Source organism: Myripristis murdjan, chromosome 6, assembly GCF_902150065.1.
Source record: "Myripristis murdjan chromosome 6, fMyrMur1.1, whole genome shotgun sequence".
Lineage (NCBI taxonomy): Eukaryota > Metazoa > Chordata > Actinopteri > Holocentriformes > Holocentridae > Myripristis > Myripristis murdjan.
The window spans coordinates 696,112-715,009 of record NC_043985.1 but is presented as its reverse complement, the minus strand read 5'-3'; the positions used below and the strand labels follow the sequence as shown (position 1 = coordinate 715,009).

General features: G+C 42.9%; 1 protein-coding gene across 2 annotated transcripts in view; it reads left to right on the top strand.

The window, feature by feature from the left end:
- Positions 1-18,898, top strand: part of akap13 (A-kinase anchoring protein 13) — a 270,096-nt gene that overhangs the window by 213,145 nt on the left and 38,053 nt on the right. For both annotated transcript variants that reach the window (XM_030054645.1, XM_030054644.1), the window contains 6 exons: positions 8,203-8,320; positions 9,021-9,141; positions 16,001-16,131; positions 16,911-16,987; positions 18,036-18,102; positions 18,341-18,455. In XM_030054645.1, coding sequence (XP_029910505.1) covers positions 8,203-8,320; positions 9,021-9,141; positions 16,001-16,131; positions 16,911-16,987; positions 18,036-18,102; positions 18,341-18,455 — 629 coding nt within the window. The remainder of the gene's footprint in view (positions 1-8,202; positions 8,321-9,020; positions 9,142-16,000; positions 16,132-16,910; positions 16,988-18,035; positions 18,103-18,340; positions 18,456-18,898) is intronic.

Genomic DNA, 18,898 nt, shown 5'->3' with positions numbered 1-18,898 from the left:
GGTGATATCCTTAATGTGCCTGTCAAAGGATAAGCAGGGATCAAAAGTAACACCGAGATTTTTGGCTGCCACACTTTGTGAAATCACACAGTTGTCAAGTAGAACTGTTAACTGTTCAAAACAGTGTCTATGTCTGGGAGGGCCGACTACCAACATCTCAGTTTTATCTGAGTTTAATAGCAGGAAATTTAGTGACATCCAATTCTTTACCGCAGCCAGACAGACCTCTAATCTATTGATCTCTGTGGGATCATCAGCCTTTATGGGCAAATATAGCTGAGTATCATCAGCATAACAATGGAAATTAATACCATGGCTACGTATAATTTGTCCAAGTGGCGAAATGTACAGGGAAAAGAGAAGAGGACCCAGGACTGAGCCCTGAGGTACCCCGCATTTAACATTGGAGAATTTGGATCTAGTATTATTGTACATGACACACTGTGTTCTTTCAGATAAGTATGAGTTAAGCCATGCACGAGCCTGGCCCGTGACACCAAAATTCTCAGTTAGTCTCTCTAATAAAATGGAGTGATCAACAGTATCAAAGGCTGCACTGAGGTCCAGCAATAAAAGCACAGAGGTAGAGTCCGCATCAATAGCCAACAGAAGATCGTTGGCAACTCCAGTAAGTGCTGTCTCAGTGGAGTGACAGGCCCTGAAAGCTGATTGGAAAGGCTCATACAGCTGATTCACTGCCTAATGGGTGGAGAGTTGTTGAAAGACAACTCTCTTGAGCACTTTAGACATGAACGGGAGATTGGAAACTGGGCGATAGCTATTTAAAGAACTAGAATCAAGATGTGGTTTCTTTAAAAGCGGTCTGACCACAGCTGTCTTAAAGCTGCTGGGCACAATGCCAGTACTAAGAGATAAATTAACAATATCTAGCATTGTAGAGCCCAGTGAAGGCCAGGATTCTTTATAAAGCTTGGCAGGTAGCGGATCAAGAAAGCAGGTTGTCGGTTTAGAGGCTATCACAAGCTTAGATAAGGTATCAAGTGAGACAGCCTCAAAAACCGAGATAGTAGGGACTATTGGTGAGCTAGCGACTGCCAATGAGTCCGCAGGAGCTGCAGCGGATTCAGAATTAATTTTTTGCCTGATTTCCTCAACCTTGTTGCCAAAAAAGTCCAGAAAATCATCTGCTGTAAGTGATAAGCTAGTAGCAGATGGCTGTTTTTTTGTGAGCTTTGCTACTGTCTCAAAGAGAAATCTAGGATTATGTTTATTAGTGGCGATTAAGCGGGAGAAATAGGCTGCTTTAGCCACAGCTAGGGCGCGCTTATATTTCAATAAACTATCATGCCAGGATAGGTAAAAAACTACTAACTTCGATTTTCGCCATTGTCGTTCCAATCTCCTGCAGGCCTGCTTCAAAGCTCGTATCTCTTCATTAAACCAGGGTGTGGATCTCTTCAGTCGCCTCGGTCTGGTAGAGAGCGGGGCAACTGTATCAAGGAGACTGGAGAGGGCCACATTGAGGGAACTAGTAAGGTTTTCGACAGAGCCTGTCTCTACAGTGAGAGGAGCCAAAACTCCAGGCAACTGCTGGCTAAACGCAGCAACAGCAGAGGGACCAATATGGCGACTAGTGATTACATCTGTGCCACCACTTACAGGACAGGCCAGTGATGCCTCAAATTTAATAAGAAAATGATCTGACACAGCAGAGGTGGCTGATAAGACAGTCAGATCAGAAACAACAATCCCTTTAGACAAGACCAGATCAAGGATATTACCATTGCAATGAGTTGCCTCTTGAACTGACTGAGTAAATCCAAATGTATCAATAAGATTTGAAAATGCTTTATTCAGTGGATCATCAGCCTTATTTATACGGATATTAAAATCTCCAAAAACCAAGATCTGTTCAGAATGGGTAACTAAGCCTGACAAAAATTCACCAAACTCATCTAAAAACTGAGAGTAAGGACCAGGCGGTCGATAGATCACCACCATATAAAATGGAGAAAGGCTATGCATGGCTGAGGAAGATGAACTCAAGACAAGAGCCTCAAAGGATTTAAATTTATTTTCCAGATTAGATGTAAAATTAAAGATATCTTTGTAAATTAAGGCAACACCACCGCCTTGTTTATGAGCCCGGGCTACATGGGCATAGGAGTAATTAGGTGGAGTAGCCTCATTTAGGGGCAGGAAAACATTTGGTTTCAACCATGTCTCACACAGACCAATCATGTCCAATCCATGATCAAGAATTAGATCATTTATAAGTAAAGCTTTGGTAGCCAGAGATCAAATATTTATAAAACCAAATTTTAGGTTCTTGCTGCCACGACCAGTGGTGAGCAGATCTGAAGACCCACCACTGGCTGAGGTATTAATAGGGACCAAACATCTAGTGTGATTAGCTGACCGTCCCAAACCTTTACGCTTAGGACGATGAGTAAGCACAGGCTTAATAGCTTGAGGAGTATGGTTTTGTAGTCTATAAGGTGCTTTGTTACAGGAATGTACTACAACAGTAGAAGGGGTAGTTTGTAGATTCATATACCGGCCAACCAGGAGACTGTGAGTGGGCCAGTGGGGTAGGGAGACTGTCTCAATGTCATAAGCCAAGCCAGTAGTATGATTATCTATACTATGAGAGATATCCTGACCAATCACCTTAACTACACTAGATGACTCCACACCCACACTAATTTTATACCTAGCAGGCTCTCTAATCACCTGCCACCTGCCGAGTATTAAATCCCTAGTGTCAAACAGAAGCTAAAGCTCTATCTATATTGCTAGACAAAAGAGCGGCGCCTTCCCCAGTAGGATGAAGGCCGTCCGCTTTCAGCAGGTGAGGGCCTTCCCAGAAGGAAGGCCAGTTATCCACAAAGCTAAAACCGTGCTCAGCACAGTGACGGGCCAGCCAGCGGTTCAATGAGGTTAACCTACTGTACATCTCATCATTAGCCCTCACCGGTAAGGGACCAGAGACAACTAATCGATGCCGACACATCTTTCTAGCTAGCTCAAGTGTCCTGACTAAGCTAGCTTTTGTGATCTCTGACTGCTTCATCCTAGCATTATTGGTGCCGACATGAATAACAATGTTCTTATAGCTACTGGTGTAGTGTGCCTGGGTCCCCTGTTTCTTCCTCGATGCTGCCAGCACCCTAAGATTATCCTCTATGTCGGAGACTCTGGCCCCAGGTAAGCAATGAACCACAGCTGGTGAAGCTAGTCTAACATTGCGGGTGATGGAGTCTCCTATCACTAGCGTGCGTTGCTCTACTCTGTCAACAGGAGCGGGAGAGACACGCTGGCCCACGGGGTTACCAACGGGGCTGGAGAGGGGCGAGAACCGGTTTGCAGTTGGGAGGGGCGACTGCAAACCAGGCCACACAACCGGTGACTTGCTCTTGCGAGCCTTCCCACGCCAGCTAACAGACACAAACCCCGCCGCCTCTGCCGACGAGGCTAAGCTAGTGCTAGCGCTAGCAGGCCGCCTATCAGGCCCGGGACTGAGGCTATCTGGAGTGCCCGTGATGTCTAGCGTATTCCTAGCTGAAAGTAGCTGCTCTAAATCACGGACACGTCTCTCTAGTAGAGACATCCTATCTGAGAAAGCGGAGCAGTCACTGCACACCATCGTTGTCCAAGGCTGGATTTACTGCAGCAACACAGAGCTAACTAATAGCTACGCTAACACTAGTGCTAGTACATAAGCCAGTAAACAGAGTGCGATTAGCTCCGCTAGTCTATCGACTCTGAAGAAGTAGCAGGGTTATCACAATAGCAAGGTAATCAAGTTATAAAATCTACCAGCTACAGAAGAGACGTAATATGTATGGCTAAAGATTAGTTTGAACAGGAGAGAGAGAGAGAGAACAGGTAGCAGCGACCTTACGAAGCAGGAAACAGCGTCACAGCGTCAGGTGCGTTCAGATGACAATAATGATTCACGGTGCCACTCACACACACACACGCACGCACGCACGCACGCACGCACGCACGCACGCACACACACACACACACACACACACACTTACTCGCACTCACGCACACACACACACACACACACACACACACAGTTCTGGCCCGGTTGGTAGCAGTGCTCCTCCAGCAGATGTCGCCCTAAGCTTCAGTTTGAGTTTGAGAGTTGTTTCTGATGCCTGTCAATCTTGACCAAGGGGCTGAGTGGGGGAGGGGCAGTGCAAGCAGAGAGCAGAGCAGAGAGAAAAAAAACAGAGTCCAAACCTGCTAAACAGGTCTTCACCGCGGCCATAAACTTTTTCCAATCCACAGCTAGACCTCCTGTTTTTGTAGGAGAATTAGTCCTCTTTCCATCGGCATAGGTTTGGAAGCTGTCAGACTTTTACTTTGGACTGCTGGGGCCTAATTAGTGCCTATGCTCACGGCAAGTGCCTGTTAATTCACAGCAGGCACACAAGGTCCATGGAAAAAGTGGAGGCGCTGGTTGTGGACACTCTGACTTTGAGGGCTTCTGAAATCCAAACGGTTCGAAGGAATGTAAATTCCTTCTGATCTTTTGTTAAGCACTGTGTCCTCTGTCATCTATTAAATTTTCAAGCCGATAAAATTAACGCCCTGGGAGGAGATAGATTTCATGCAAAGTGGAAATTTGGGCGAAAACGTGACTTTCGAATGCAAATTGTGGACTTCCTGTTGGTTTTAGGTGGGGGGCACGAACACGAAAAATGTCGGGCTTGATGAGATCTACGTTTCGGCGCTGGTTTGGTCTTTCTATCACATTCCTGTGGGCCGCAGGGGCTGCCTTTGCGTCCCTAGGTGGCGCTACCGAGCCCATTTTTGCACCTGGGGGGTTCGATTTTTGATTTCATCGAATTTTTCACCAGACCTGGTGTGCGTGCCGAATTTGGTGAGTTTTTGAGCATGTTTAGGGGGTCAAATTAAGGGTTAAATTGACATAAGAAGAAGAAGAAGAAGAAGAGAAAAACCTTACAAATACAATAGGGCTTCGCACTGGGACAGTGCTCGGGCCCTAAAAATAGACAAATACAGCAAAACAAAAACAAAGGCAGGACAAAACCAGAAATAATAATAAAGGGGGTAGGGGGTTGGTACTAAATATTACTGCAGAAAATTGAAAAAATTCAGAATCTGTTTAAGCTTTCTCAAGACAAGATCTAATAAAGTCCCATCAAGATCATCAGGAATGACATCATCTTGGAGAATTAGAGCGGCTTGTTCCATCGATAGCAAATCTGTAAAGTCCTTATACCAGTTTTCCATGCTAAAACAGTTTGGTTTATGTTGTTTCCAGTTCATCAAAATTATACGCTTGGCTGAAAGAAAGGCCAGCGTTTTAATGATGTGCACAATTTTTGATTGTGCAGTAGGAGTTTTCACACCCAGAATACAAGACATGGGACATGGTTTAACATCTATTTTAAGAAGACACGATAAATTTTTTGTAACATCTGACCAACATCTCCACAACCATGCCAGCACAATTTAGTGCACGGTGTAATATATGCTCTGTGTATTATTTTTACTTGCATAATTTTATATCTGATGCATTTGGATATTTTAGTACTATTTTTAAGGGCAGCGTCCCACTGTGTATTTGTTATAAGTATACCCATCTCACCTTCCCATTGTAGCTTAGTTTGGAAGTTGCTGTCAGGGGCCACAGAAGACATGGGGCTCTATCTTACGCATTTAGCAGCTTCCACTATCCCTAGGTAAAATATAAAGGTAAAATATGGTGTTCCTCAGGGTTCTGTGCTTGGCCCTATTTATTTATTTTTTGTAAGTATCCATAAAGCCAAATGAAACTAATCAGCTAAGTAAACTTGAAGCCTGCCTTAAGGAGATAAAGGCCTGGATGGCCACCAATTTTCTACTATTAAACTCAGAAAAAACAGAAGTTATCATGTTCGGCCCTAAATACCTTAGGGAATCAGTTTCTAATGACATAGCTACTCTGGATGGCAAACTTTAGGGAAAGCGGATAGCAGGTGGTCCTGACCACCCACTATCTACCCAATCTGCCTTGTCAATAAATTAGTTTACAGTTGTCCCTCGCTATAACGCGGTTTACCTTTCGCGGCCTCGCAGTTTGGCTGATTTTTTTTAGTGCAATTTTGCATGCTTTTTTTTTTTTTTTTCTTCAGTGCATTGTGTTCTGCATCCTGATTGGCTAAGGGAGAGCCCGTGCATTGTGTTCTGCATCCTGATTGGCTAAGGGACTGTAGACTGTCGGGGGACTTCATATCATGCTCTGAGCATTTTCCTCTTTTCTAATCGTCCTCTTCCCTCTTCCTTTCTTCTTCTTCCTGTCCTCCTCTATACCCCCCCTCCTTTTTACTCAGTGCATGCTATTGTTCCAGAGTCCTCTGCCCCTTTGCCTTCGTTGTGCTTTTTGTGTCTTGTCTAGGTTATACTGTCCTGCCCATCCTGGAAGGTCATCCAGCTGCAGACGAGAAGGCTGGATGCTGCATGTAACTTCCATCTAGATTACCTGTTCAGGATACTCTGCTGTTTCTGTTGTTGTCTGCTGTCCCAGTTTGTCCCTATCTCCCTGTCTCTGTCTCTTTGTCATTCTCTCTCCCCTCCCATTTGGGCTTTTACAAGAGCGCGCCCAGGCGGCTTCAATGCGCGTCCACTTGGACACATGTGGACGTGCACATGTGGCTCCACCTCCCCAGTTAACTTGCCTATAAAAAGCCACCTTGCTTTAACCTCAGTTGAACCCCTGAGAAAATGGCATATAGTACTAAATCGCAACCTTCCTCTCTCCATCACGGGTTTCGGTTTGCGGATTTGGGATAGCGTAGCCTGCTCTTGAAGGCAATGGCACCTGGCACACTTGGTTTAACTGGCATAATGCCCAAACCACTCTTATGCATAATATAACGGGTAGCGCAAGTGTTTTAGGGATAAAGGCAAGTGTGCAAGATAGCAACTTTTGCGGGGGAACGCTTCTTACGCAATACTAAATCCCCAAATAACGGGTTTAGGGACTCTGACGCAAGATAGGGCCCGTGGTCTTATATATTGCTGAGACTGCACCCCTCCTGGCAGCAATTCTTGTTAGTTTGTCTTCTAAATCTCTCTTACTTCCTATGTCTATGCCTTTAGAATACATTGATTTCATGATAGATTTTTTTTGCAAATAGGATAAAAATTCCGAGTTTTTTAGACCGAACTGTATTTTCAGTTCATTAAAAGAACCACATTTCCATTTTTAAACACTTGCCCCACACTTTTTATATTGCACTGCTGCCACAGATTATTTTTAAGAGTTTGAAGTCATTGTTGAAGACTCAGCTCTTTTCCTTGGCCTTCCCTTCATGATAATCCCAACGTGATTTTTGTTTCTCCATGTTTTATCTTTTTATCTTTTCTATCTTGATTTTATTTTGACTTGAATTTTTTCTTTTCTTAGTATATCTTATTTTAGCATATTTTACTAATTCTGTACTCTGTGAAGCACTTTGGTCAACCTTAGTTGTTTTTAAATGTGCTATATAAATAAATAAAGCTTGACTTGATAATGTTTGTTATGCTGCTAGTTTAAGTTGACTACCATCATATGTGCAGTGCAGAGGAATGCTAAACTTCGTCCAAACTACAGAATATAAACTCCCGTAACAAATTACCAGAACGAGTTGATTTTTGACACAACAAAATAAATGACAGAGCAAAATGTGAAATGATAGCCGTTTTTCTACCATTGCACGATCTATATTGTCATATAGCTCAACCCTAATTGACATCTGTGCAACGCTGTTCACCTAGCTGTAAGAAGGGCTCCTTCCATTCCCAAATACATACATTTTACGAGTGGGCAAGCATGTGATTGCCCAGTTTGCAGGCCTTGCACTTGCACTTGGCCTGTACTGTACTCATCATGTAAATAACTATATCAGAAGAAAAGAAATTGAAGTTCAAGCTTATTTAGAGCCTTTAATCCCACTCAATCACTGTGTCTTTACAGGCTTCAGTCTCAAAAGACTTTTGGGGCTTCACATTACAGTTTATGTTTTTGGTTTCACATCAACTAACAACATCGTTCCATACATCATCTGAAGATTCCATGATTCTGTCAGATATTTTTTCTCCTGTTTTCTTGTTATGTTAAGACTGAAATACCCAGAAATATATTTAATTTACTACTGGAAGATGGAGACAAATCATACAGAAATGGACATTTCAGGACTGCAGTTTTAATTGTATGATTGTTTGTACTCTTTGCAGAGGATAATGAGTAACAGTATTGTTCGAAGGCTCAGTATTCCAGAGTGTATTTTATTGGTCACCCAGAGGATCACCAAATATCCTGTTCTGATCCAGAGGATACTCCAGCACACTAAAGGTAAAGATAATTTAAAAAACAGAGGCAAAGCACACATTAGGATGTTGCTTGCATATTTCTACACAGAGTTTAGAAAAAGGCCATCCCTATCATCAGTGGAAAAGTCAAGACATTTTATCATGGAAATCATCATGTAGTTAAAATCTCTTGGTTTCCACCAGTAACAGAGGATGAATGATTTCCTCTTGATACAACAGCAGCAGAAAGCAAACTCGTGTTATTTCTTGTTACTTAACAGGGAATTAACCTTATGTTTTCATCTAAAAGATGGCCTTTTTGCTACACTAATACAGTGCCCATTAAAATTTGTGAAAATGTTAGAATAAACATCTGTTTTGGGTGCAGAAGCTCACATGAAAATGTTATGGGCTCAGTGAAGTGACATATAATGTATATGGGTAAGGCCCAATGCAATGAGGTAAGGTATGAGTATAAATATGTGCAGTTCACCATGAACATGGTAATTGTAGGTCAAAACCGAGTGTAGTGTGGTTTAGACAGAAACTACAAAGTTGAGAGTTGTGAGAGTTCTCTGTAAGACAGAGGTGAGATGTAGAAATTATTGTTTTGGGTAGGAAAAATTTCCTGTGTTGCTCCTTGTGACAGCCAAACCAGACTAAACCAGTCTGTTAGAGAAACTATTCCACTCTTTGTCCAGTGGGTGGTATATCTCTTTTCACCTCTTTCTCTCCTCTTACAGACACAGATGAAGACCATGGTTCTATCTCTGATGCCTTGTGCTATGTCAAGGAGCTTCTCACCACGGTGGACAGCAAAGTCAATGAGCATGAGAAGAAACGGCGACTGAGGGAGGTCTACAGGTATACCATTCTTACACAAGGCTAGAATTAGTGGATGTTTCCTCAAGTCTATGATGGTCTCTTATCTTCCCATCCCAGTCTTGGTTTGACTAGGTATTTGTCAGTAATTGCTAGTGTGGTGAAATAGTTAGCTTCTTTTAACTTGTTTGACCAAAACAGTTTGAGTTCTTGAACCAGTTCTTTTTGGGATTCTTGGAACCAAGGTGTCAACAAATCGGACCAAATTTGTACCAGTGAGGAGTGTCACTTTTGCAATGGAGGTGTTGCCAGATTGCTGGTTGCTGTTTCAGGATGCTGTGGCTGAATTCAATGCCCCAGTCTGCTAGTTTGCTGGTCCATGACCCATCATGTCATCGAAGAATTCATAATAATATATTAACTGTATTGATAATTTTCTCCTGGGAGAAAATTATGCTGCCACCGTGATACTGGGTCGCAGTGGCAGCAGGCTAAGGAGATTAGCCCAGAAGGTCTTTTCTGAGGCTAAATCCACTGGCTCCACCTTGGGGATCCCAAAGCGTTCACAGGCCACCTGGAATATGTAATCCCCCCAGTGTGTCCCAGGTCTGACCCGGGTATCTTCCCAGGTGGTCATTCCCAGAACATCTCCTCCAGGAGGTATCCTGACTAGATGACCAAAACACCTCAACTGGTTCCTTTCAATGTGGAGGAGCAGCAACTCTATTCCAAGCTCCTCGCCCTATCCCTAAGGGTGTGCCCACTTGTATCCATGTTCTTTCAGTCACTAGCCAAAGATCGTGACCATAGGTGAGGGTTGGAACAAAGATCGACTGGTAAATTGAGACTCTTGCCTTCTGGCTTAGCTTGTTCGTCACCACTACAGTCTGGTACAGCAACTGCATAACTGCTGTCACTGCCCCTATCCTCCTGTCTATCTCCTGGTCCATTTTACCCTTACCCATGAACAAGACCCCAAGATACTTGAATTCCTGGTCCACTGTTCTGCAGCCAGGATGGAATCCGCATTGTTCCTCTTGAGGTTTAACATTTGGCTGGAGTCTACTTACCAGCACCCTGGAGTAAGCTTTCTCAGGGAGGCTGAGCAGTGTGATAACCCGATAATTGAAGCACACTCTCCAGTTCCCCTTTTTAAAAATGGTTACTGTCACCCTCTGGGCTCTGTTACTCCTTGGGCACTGTCCCGAACTCCACACAACATTGAAAATATGTGCCAGCAATCACAGTCAGAGAACACTGAGAGCCTTCAGCACTTCAGGGCGGATCTCATCCACTCCTGGCCACTGCAGAGTTTCCCAAACACCTCAGCGACCTCTACCAGGGAAATAGGTGAAACCCCCTCTGAATCCTCCAGCCCTGCCTCCTCCATGGAGGGTGTGTCAGTTGGGTTTAGGAGCTTCTCAAAGTGTTCCTTCCATTGCCCCACCACATCCTCAGTTGAAGTCAGAACCTCCCCATCCCTGCTGAATACAGCCTGGATGAGGCCGTGTGGGCCCCTCCTGAGTCTTTCCCCATGGCCTCCCTGAACTCCTCCCAAATCCAGGTTTTTGCTTCCACAACCACTGTTGCTGTAGTTGCTCTGGCCACCTCTCAGCCACGTCCGGAGTCCCCCATGCTAGCCAAGTCCAGAAGGCCTCCTTCTTCAGACTGACAACCTCCCTCAGGATCAGGGAGAAGCTCCTCTGGAGGTACAAGTTGAAGACCTTCTGGGCAGAGTTCTCAGCCAGACATTCCCATTTCACCTTCACTACACCCTTTGGTTCACCAGGTCTGTCTGACAGCCTCCCTGGCCATCTTTTGAAGTCCAACTCACCACCAGGTGGTGATTTGGACTTCACTTGAGTGTCCAGAACATATGACCGTAGGTCTGATCAGTTAACTACAAAGTCAATCATTGTCTATTGGCCTTTGGGAGCTCTGGTACCAGGTACACTTATGAGTCTCCTTGTGCTTGAACATGGTGTTCATTATGGACAGTCCATTACTCACACAGAAGTCCAACACCAAAGCATAGCTCGGATTGAGATCAGGCAGGCTGTTTCTCCCAATCACCCCCCTCCAAGTTTCCCCATCGTTACCAACATGAGCATTGAAGTCACTCAATAGTTCCACCGAGTCCCCAGATGGTGGCTTTGCTTGGACACTTCCCAGTGCCTCTAAGAAGGCTGGATACTCCGAGCTGCCGTTTGACGTGTACACCATCACGACAGTCGTAGCTTTCCCCCCGCTGCCTGAATGTGCAGGGAGGCAACCCTGTTGTTTACACAGCGGCTCTCAGTTGGGGGCTAATGAGTAACCCTATGCCTGCCTGCTGCTTCTCACTCTAGGCAACTCCGGAAAAGGAGAGAGTCCAGCCCCCATCCAGGAGTTTGGTTCCAGAGCCAAAGTTGTGTGTAGAAATGAGCCCGACTATATCTAGCCGGTATCACTCCACGTACCAAAAGCCTGTTTCCATACTGTAGGTCCAGTCCACCAGGGCTTCTGCCCCAGCCCGCTACCTGTGTGGCATCACACCTGGCCCCCACTACTCCTACTACTCCTCTCGCAGGTGATGAGCCCATGAGAGGGTGGCCCCATGAGATTTCTTTGGGTTGAGCCCAGCCGGACCAGGTGCTTACCTGCTCATTGGGTGTAAGCAGAGAAACACCTGGGACAGGTCACCAGTCAATTGCAGGGCAGACAGCCAAACAATGACTTTCACACACACATTCACACCAAGGGGCAATTTAGTATCTCCAATTCACCTGACCTGCATGTCTTTGGATTCAATTCAATTCAATTTTATTTGTATAGCATCAAATCATAACAAAAGTTATTTCAAGGTGCTTTACAGAAACCGAACACATATTGGCCAAATCCATGGACCAAAATCTCCCCCAAGACTAAGCACAGGGTGACAGTGGTGAGAAGAAGAACCCTTTTAACAGGGCCAAAAACCTTGAGCAGAACCCGGCTCTGGGTGGGTGGCCATCGGCCTTGACCAGAAGAGTTGAGAGATGGACCAACAGAGAGACCGAGAGAGAGAGAGAGAAGGGAGAAGGGAAGAGCAGATTGCAGGACATAGAGCGATGGAAGTTCAGCATAGGGCTGTATAGTAATACAGTGGTGATAATAGCAGTAACAACAATACTAATATTGTTGCAACAACAGTGGTAATCATAGTAACACTAGTAGCAATAATAATAAAACTTCTGATAATAGTAGTAGTAGTCAGAACAATGATAGCGAGTAAGAATGTAGTAAGAATGATAATGATATGTCTGCTTTGCCATCAAGGATACAGACTTGACAGCTCCAGAGGCAGAAATAGCTGTTGAAAGCAACAGAGGAAGAGAAAGGGAAGAGGAGAGAGCACAAAACTACAGGAGAGAGAAGATAACCATTTAGTAATATGCATTTATGGAATATGGATATGTGAGGAACGAGAGGGTAGAGAGAGGAGAGAGAGAGAGCTCAGTGCATCATGGGAGGGCCCCCGGCAGTCTAGGCCTATGGCAGCATAACTATGGGACTGTCCTTGTTATAAGCTTTATCAAAAAGAAAGGTTTTAAGCCTACTCTTAAACGAAAAGAGGGTTTCTGCTTCTCAAACCCAAATTGGAAGATGGTTCCACAGAAGAGGAGCCTGATAGCTGAAGGCTCTGCCTCCCGTTGTACTTTTGGAGACTCTAGGAACCACAAGTAAGCCTACATTTTGGGAGTGCAGATGGTGCCTGACTATTAAAGGCTTTGCAAGTGATGAGGAGGATTTTAAATTCTATTCTGGATGTTAGAGGAAGCTAATGCAGAGAAGCTAATATGGGAGTAATATGATCTTTCTTCTTAGTTCCAGTCAGTACACGTGCAGCAGCATTCTGAATCAAGTTAAGGGTATTTAGAGACTTCTTGGGGCAGCCTGAGAGTAAGGAGTTGTAGTAATCTATCCTAGAAGTAACAAATGCATGGACTAGTTTCTCTGCATCTTTTTGAGAAAGGAAGTGCCTGATTTTTGCAATATTGTGTAGTTGAAAAAAGGTAGACTTAGAAGTTCGTTTACTGTGGGTATTAAATGACCTATTCTATTCAAAAATAACTCTAAGATTCCTTGCACTGGTGCTGGAGGTCAGTATGATACTATCTAAGGTAACTGTATGATTAGATAATGCTTTTCCAATGTTTTTCAGGCCTATTACAGTAACCTCAGTTTTGTCTGAATAGTCGTAGAGAGTTGCAGGTCATCCAGCTCCTTATGATCTGAAGACATGTTTGAAGTTTGGCTAACTGATTGACTTTATCTGGCTTCACTGAAAGATATAATTGGGTATCATCTGCATAACAATGGAAATTTATGGAGTGTTTCCTGATAATATTGACTAAAGGGAGCATATCAGCATAAGCTGAACAGTGAAGTTCCAAGCACAGAACCTTGTGGAACTTCATGTAGAACTTCTGTGCGCATGGAGGATTCATCATTAACATGTAGATATTGAAAGCGATCTGATAAATAGGACTTAAACCAGTTTAAAGCAGTTCCTTTAATGCCAAGTAAATGTTACAGTCTCTGTAATAAGGTTAGATGGTCAGTTGTGCCTAATTCAGCACTAAGAGCTAGCAGGACAAGTACAGAGAGAAGTCCTTTGTCTGAAGCAATAAGGAGGTCATTAGTAACTTTCACCAGTGCTGTCTCTATGCTGTGATGTGCCCTGAATCGTGATTGAAAGTCTTTAAATAGACTTTTGTTATGAAGAAAGTCACACACCTCCTTGGCAGCTATTTTCTCAAGGACCTTGGAGAGAAATAAAAATATAAATATAAAAATAAAAGGGAAGGTTAGAAATTGGTCTGTAGTTAGCTAAAACACCTGGATTTAAGGTAGATTTTTAGGGAAGAGGTTTAATCACAGCTAGTTTAAAGGAGCGTGTTACATAGCCTGTTAATAAAGACAGATTGATCATATTAAGTAGAGACATGCCAACAGAGGGTAAAATTTCCTTAAGCAGCCTAGTTGGACTGGGGTCTAGGACACAGGTAGATTGTTTAGATGAGGAGATTGTCTTGAGTTGTTCAGGGGCGATTGGAGAAAAACAATCTAAATACATGTCAGGTTTTACATCTGTGGCTAAGGCTCCAGTGTTTGATTATAGGTTGGTGTTGGTAAGAGGCAGAAGACAGTTAATTTTGTCTCTGATGGTTAAGATTTTATTTTTAAAGTAGTTCATGAAGTCATTACTACTGAGAGCTATAGGAATGCATGGATCAATAGAGCTATGACTTTTAGTCAGTCTGGCCAATGTGCTAAAGAGAAACCTAGGATTGTTTTTATTATCCTCTACAAGAGATGAGTAGTAGGCAGCTCTGGCAGAACATAGGGCCTTTCTATATGTTTTGAGACTGTCTTACCAAACTAAGCGAGATTCCTCCAGTTTGGTGGAACGCTATATCCTTTCGAATCTTTGTAGTGCTTACTTCAATTTGCAGGTTTTGGAGTTACACCATGGAGATAACCTCTTCTGTTTTATTGACTTCTTTTTTAGAGGGGAAACAGAATCAAGTGTTAAATCATAATCATTCTTTTCAAACATGACTTACCACACTAGCCATTGTCATTGATACTGATGCAGTTGTTTTACAGGGCTGTGGAAGTGGGCATTGCTCTTGTTTCTGGGGACATTTATGCTCCACTATAATATGTTTTTCAGGACTCATTTTATGTCATTGTCATTGTCTACGTTGCATTCCACTGGACTCTTTGTCTGGGCACATACTACACACTCACCCATCCCAGTGAGGGATCCCTCTTTCACTTGACCTTTTTGCCTAATAAATTTTTGGGGAATTAGTCCTTGCATGCACTGAGGCTGTAATGCCCCTTTTCCACTAGTACCTACTCAGCTCGACTCGGCTCGACTCTACTCGGTTTAAGAGCTTTTCCATTAGGTTGTAGTACCTGCTAGCAGGTCCCATTTTGGGACCTACTCAGCCGGGGTTCCAAGCGAGCTGAGTCGAGCTGAAAATGTGACGTTAACGCCGTGCAGGCAACTGATTGGACAGGGAGTGACGAGAGCGACTCCTGCACGAAAACAAAACCCGACATTAAAAAAAAAAAAAAAAAAAAAAAAACGGCAACAGCGGCCGTGCGCATTGATCGTCAGTGAAGTTGTCAAAGTCGGAAAATGGCAAGCAAACCGCTACCGCGGTCAAATAAAGACGTGGCGACTTTTCTGAGCTTGGTGGCGGCCCAAAGAATCCAGAGGGAGCTGGACGGTGCGCCGCCTTGCTATGACGACTCCACCCACGGCGAGGTGCTACTCAACTGTAATGGAAAACCACCTAAACCGTGTCGAGGCGAGTAGAGTTGAGCCGAGTCGAGCCGAGTAGATACTAATGGAAAAGGGCCATAAGACTGGTGGTCATGAGTGGGCTAAGAAGGATAAGGTTTCTATACCTTGTTACTCACTCATTTTCTTGTGCTTTGTTCTGCTTCATGTTTGTGTTTCATCATTTTGTTCTGTGACTTTCAATCAATTATATCTCATCCTCTCATCCAGACTTTCTTCGGATAAAGGGTTATATAAATAAATGAATAAATGAACTGGATCACTAACATATAAAGGGTGCATGTACATGTAAGGGTTAATGAGAGGGATTTATTGTAATTTTGATTGGGATTGCTATAAATTTTCCAATCAAAAATATGATAAGATGAATGGTCAATCATGCAATAAGTTAAGAAGTAATATGCCAATAATAAGAAGCCCTGAAATGATTAATCTGCAGTCACAGAAATATTGTAAGCACATTAAAATCCTGATCTTGAAGCCAATGCGTTTCTTCTGATGCGCTTACTGGCATCCTGGGTTAGAGATGTTTAAAAATTTATCAATTATTCTCTGATCTCCTAGTCGCACAGACAGTAAGTCCATCATGAGGATGAAGAGTGGCCAGATGTTTGCCAAAGAAGATCTGATCAGAGGGAGGAGGCTGCTTCACGATGGGGCACTACAGCTGAAAAACTCTGCTGGACGACTCAAAGGTTTCCCACTTTTTGTTTGTATTTCTGGCTCTTCAGTATTGTATTTAGATTATCTTGTTTATACTGTCCTTGTGTTTTTGATTTTGCTACTTGCATATGTTTGTTTTTTTTGCCTGTTGTTTTATTTGTATGCCACCAAAACCTTGGCAATTGAGAATGGGTCCATGAAACAAGTTCAGACTGTCCAGTCACACAATGACATATAGACCTAATTAATGATTAATGTATTCATTAATGATCTGTTTATAATGATTATTTTATCTGAATATGACCTTAGCTCTCTGGCTCCTTAGTTGATCAGCTGCCCTCATCTTTATAAAAAGGGATGTTAGCAAATATGGCATGCTGCATACATTGAAACCCTGCTAGCACAGCAGAGTGATTCATTTAAAACAAACAAACAAACAAACAAACAAAAACAGAATATGGATTCTGTAAGAAAGGAGTTCAAGTAGACCAATAGAAGAAAACAACTTAATCTGAATTAATCTGCATATGAGAAGAGGATTATAGGAGTTTGTGAAATACAGTAGCTACATAAAGATTTCTAACACCAGCACACAATAATATGACTTTTATATGTGTGTTCTCTTCATAAATTTCATACTGATCAACCATAACTTTTACCACATTGTGAGAAAGTTGGATAGCGTGTAGGTGTTAGTAGTTACATAGTAATGCAATGATGCTGAAGGGCAAAATGAATTCAGCTATAGCATTTAGAAGGATCTTACTCTTGTCTGATCCCCTCGTCCAATATTTTTTGTCTCTCCGTCCAGATGTCCATGCCATGCTTCTGTCTGATGTGTTGGTGTTTCTTCAGGAAAAAGACCAGAAATATGTCTTTGCCTCTTTGGTAAGTTGTGATTAGAAAGATGGTGAATTTATTTATTTTTCTGCAGAAATTCACCTTGCATTACTTTAAAACAATTTAAAACACAAATTAGTGTTTCTTAAAGATACTGTTGTGGAAATTGTGGGGAAATAGGGGCAGACAACTTCTCTTTTTGACTGCACCAACTGGTGTGTTTTTTATTACAGTGCTACCAGATGTTGCTGGTAAGGAAAATGGCGTTGTAACAGGCACAACAATTTGCTGTTATACCACCATGAGAAGTTACCCATCGTGCAGCTGTGTTAAAGTGGCTGCATATTCCTGTGTTACTTCCTCAGGAAGTAGCACAGGAAGCACACAACTGCACATGTTGAACATCACAGCAAATGCTATGGTCAGTTATGTTCATAGGTCCATTTTGTGTCTGCTACACGTCACCCCCCACATTCACCATAGTGGGTAGAGTGAGCATGCTACAGGTTGGTTAATCCAACCACTAGGGGTCATGTGCCAGTGGGGACGATGTGAGTTGAAGTGAGTTGGCATTTTCCTCAGCCGTTGTGACACAGAACAGGCCACGGGATCCACAGTATGTGTCGGGGCTGAAGTATCTTCAAACGGCCAGCAGCAGACAGGTCGAAGTGTGACCAGGCATGACCGATTCATGATGAATGCTGAGCCACATTTGCATTTCAGCTTCTTAAGCAAGACTGCAGTATTTGTCTTCTCTCCAAAAACATCCGGGAGAACATGGTTACACCAGTGTGGAAGTTGTTGCCAACTGGTGTGTTATATATTTCAGACAACAGATTTTTCTGGTGTAGTAAAATGGTGTTGTAACATGCACCACAAATTGCCTTTATACCACCACAAGAAGTTACCCAGAATGTAGCTGTGGTACAATGAATACACACTCAGTTCTGAAAGTGAGTGAGTGACACAGGAATTTAGGAACAGAACTTCACATGTTGAACATTACAGCAAATTACAGGCTTTTATGAATTAAGTCCACAAGTCCATTATTTGTCTGCTGTATTAATTTTTGAATTATTGTCTGTCTCAATATCAGGATCAGCGCTCTACAGTCATCTCTTTACAGAAGCTGATTGTCAGGGAGGTGGCTAACGAGGAACGAGGTAGAGTTCTTTTCATCCTATATATATTGTTTTATTAATACTGATGATTTCCTAATTTAATGAATCAATGAGTCATTTGCTCATTTGAGTGACTGCATGTGGGAGTAAACTTGGAAAATTAGACGAACTGAACTGCTGTTGTATTGGTGTGAATGGTGGAACTGAGTGCACTGAAAGTGAATTGAGCCTGGACTGTAACTCATGTTCTTAAAGTGATTATTTAATTTCTCCCTTCCAGGTCTGTTTTTGATCACAGCTGGAATAGAAAGACCAGAAATGGTGGAGGTGTTGGCTAGCACTAAGGACGAGCGCAACACATGGATGGCCATTATACAGGATGCCATGCACTGCATGTAAAGAAACACACACACACACACACACACAGGTCAACTGAATGTCCATCCATAGAATGTTTGCATCTCACCAGATTAGGTTTTGGCAAATCTATAACCTCATTTCAATCTAATACCAATTAAGACCATATGAGGAAACAACTGAATATAAGCATCAGGCCAGCCTCTCTATACCTCTCTATAGCCTCTCTATAGATCGATATATCGATATATCGATTTAATGATCATTGATCCAACGTCACTGACACAAAATGAAAACATTGAGCCATATCATCATTTTAATGAAATGTGTTTATTCTGAAATTCTCTTGGCACATCTGTGATACTATTTCCATCCAAGCGCAACTCCTTTCCTAAACAAATACGAAAAGGCGGAGCAGGCAGCCAAGAAAAAGGCAATGAGGATATTTCCTCTTCTCGCATGAATAAATCAGCGATATACA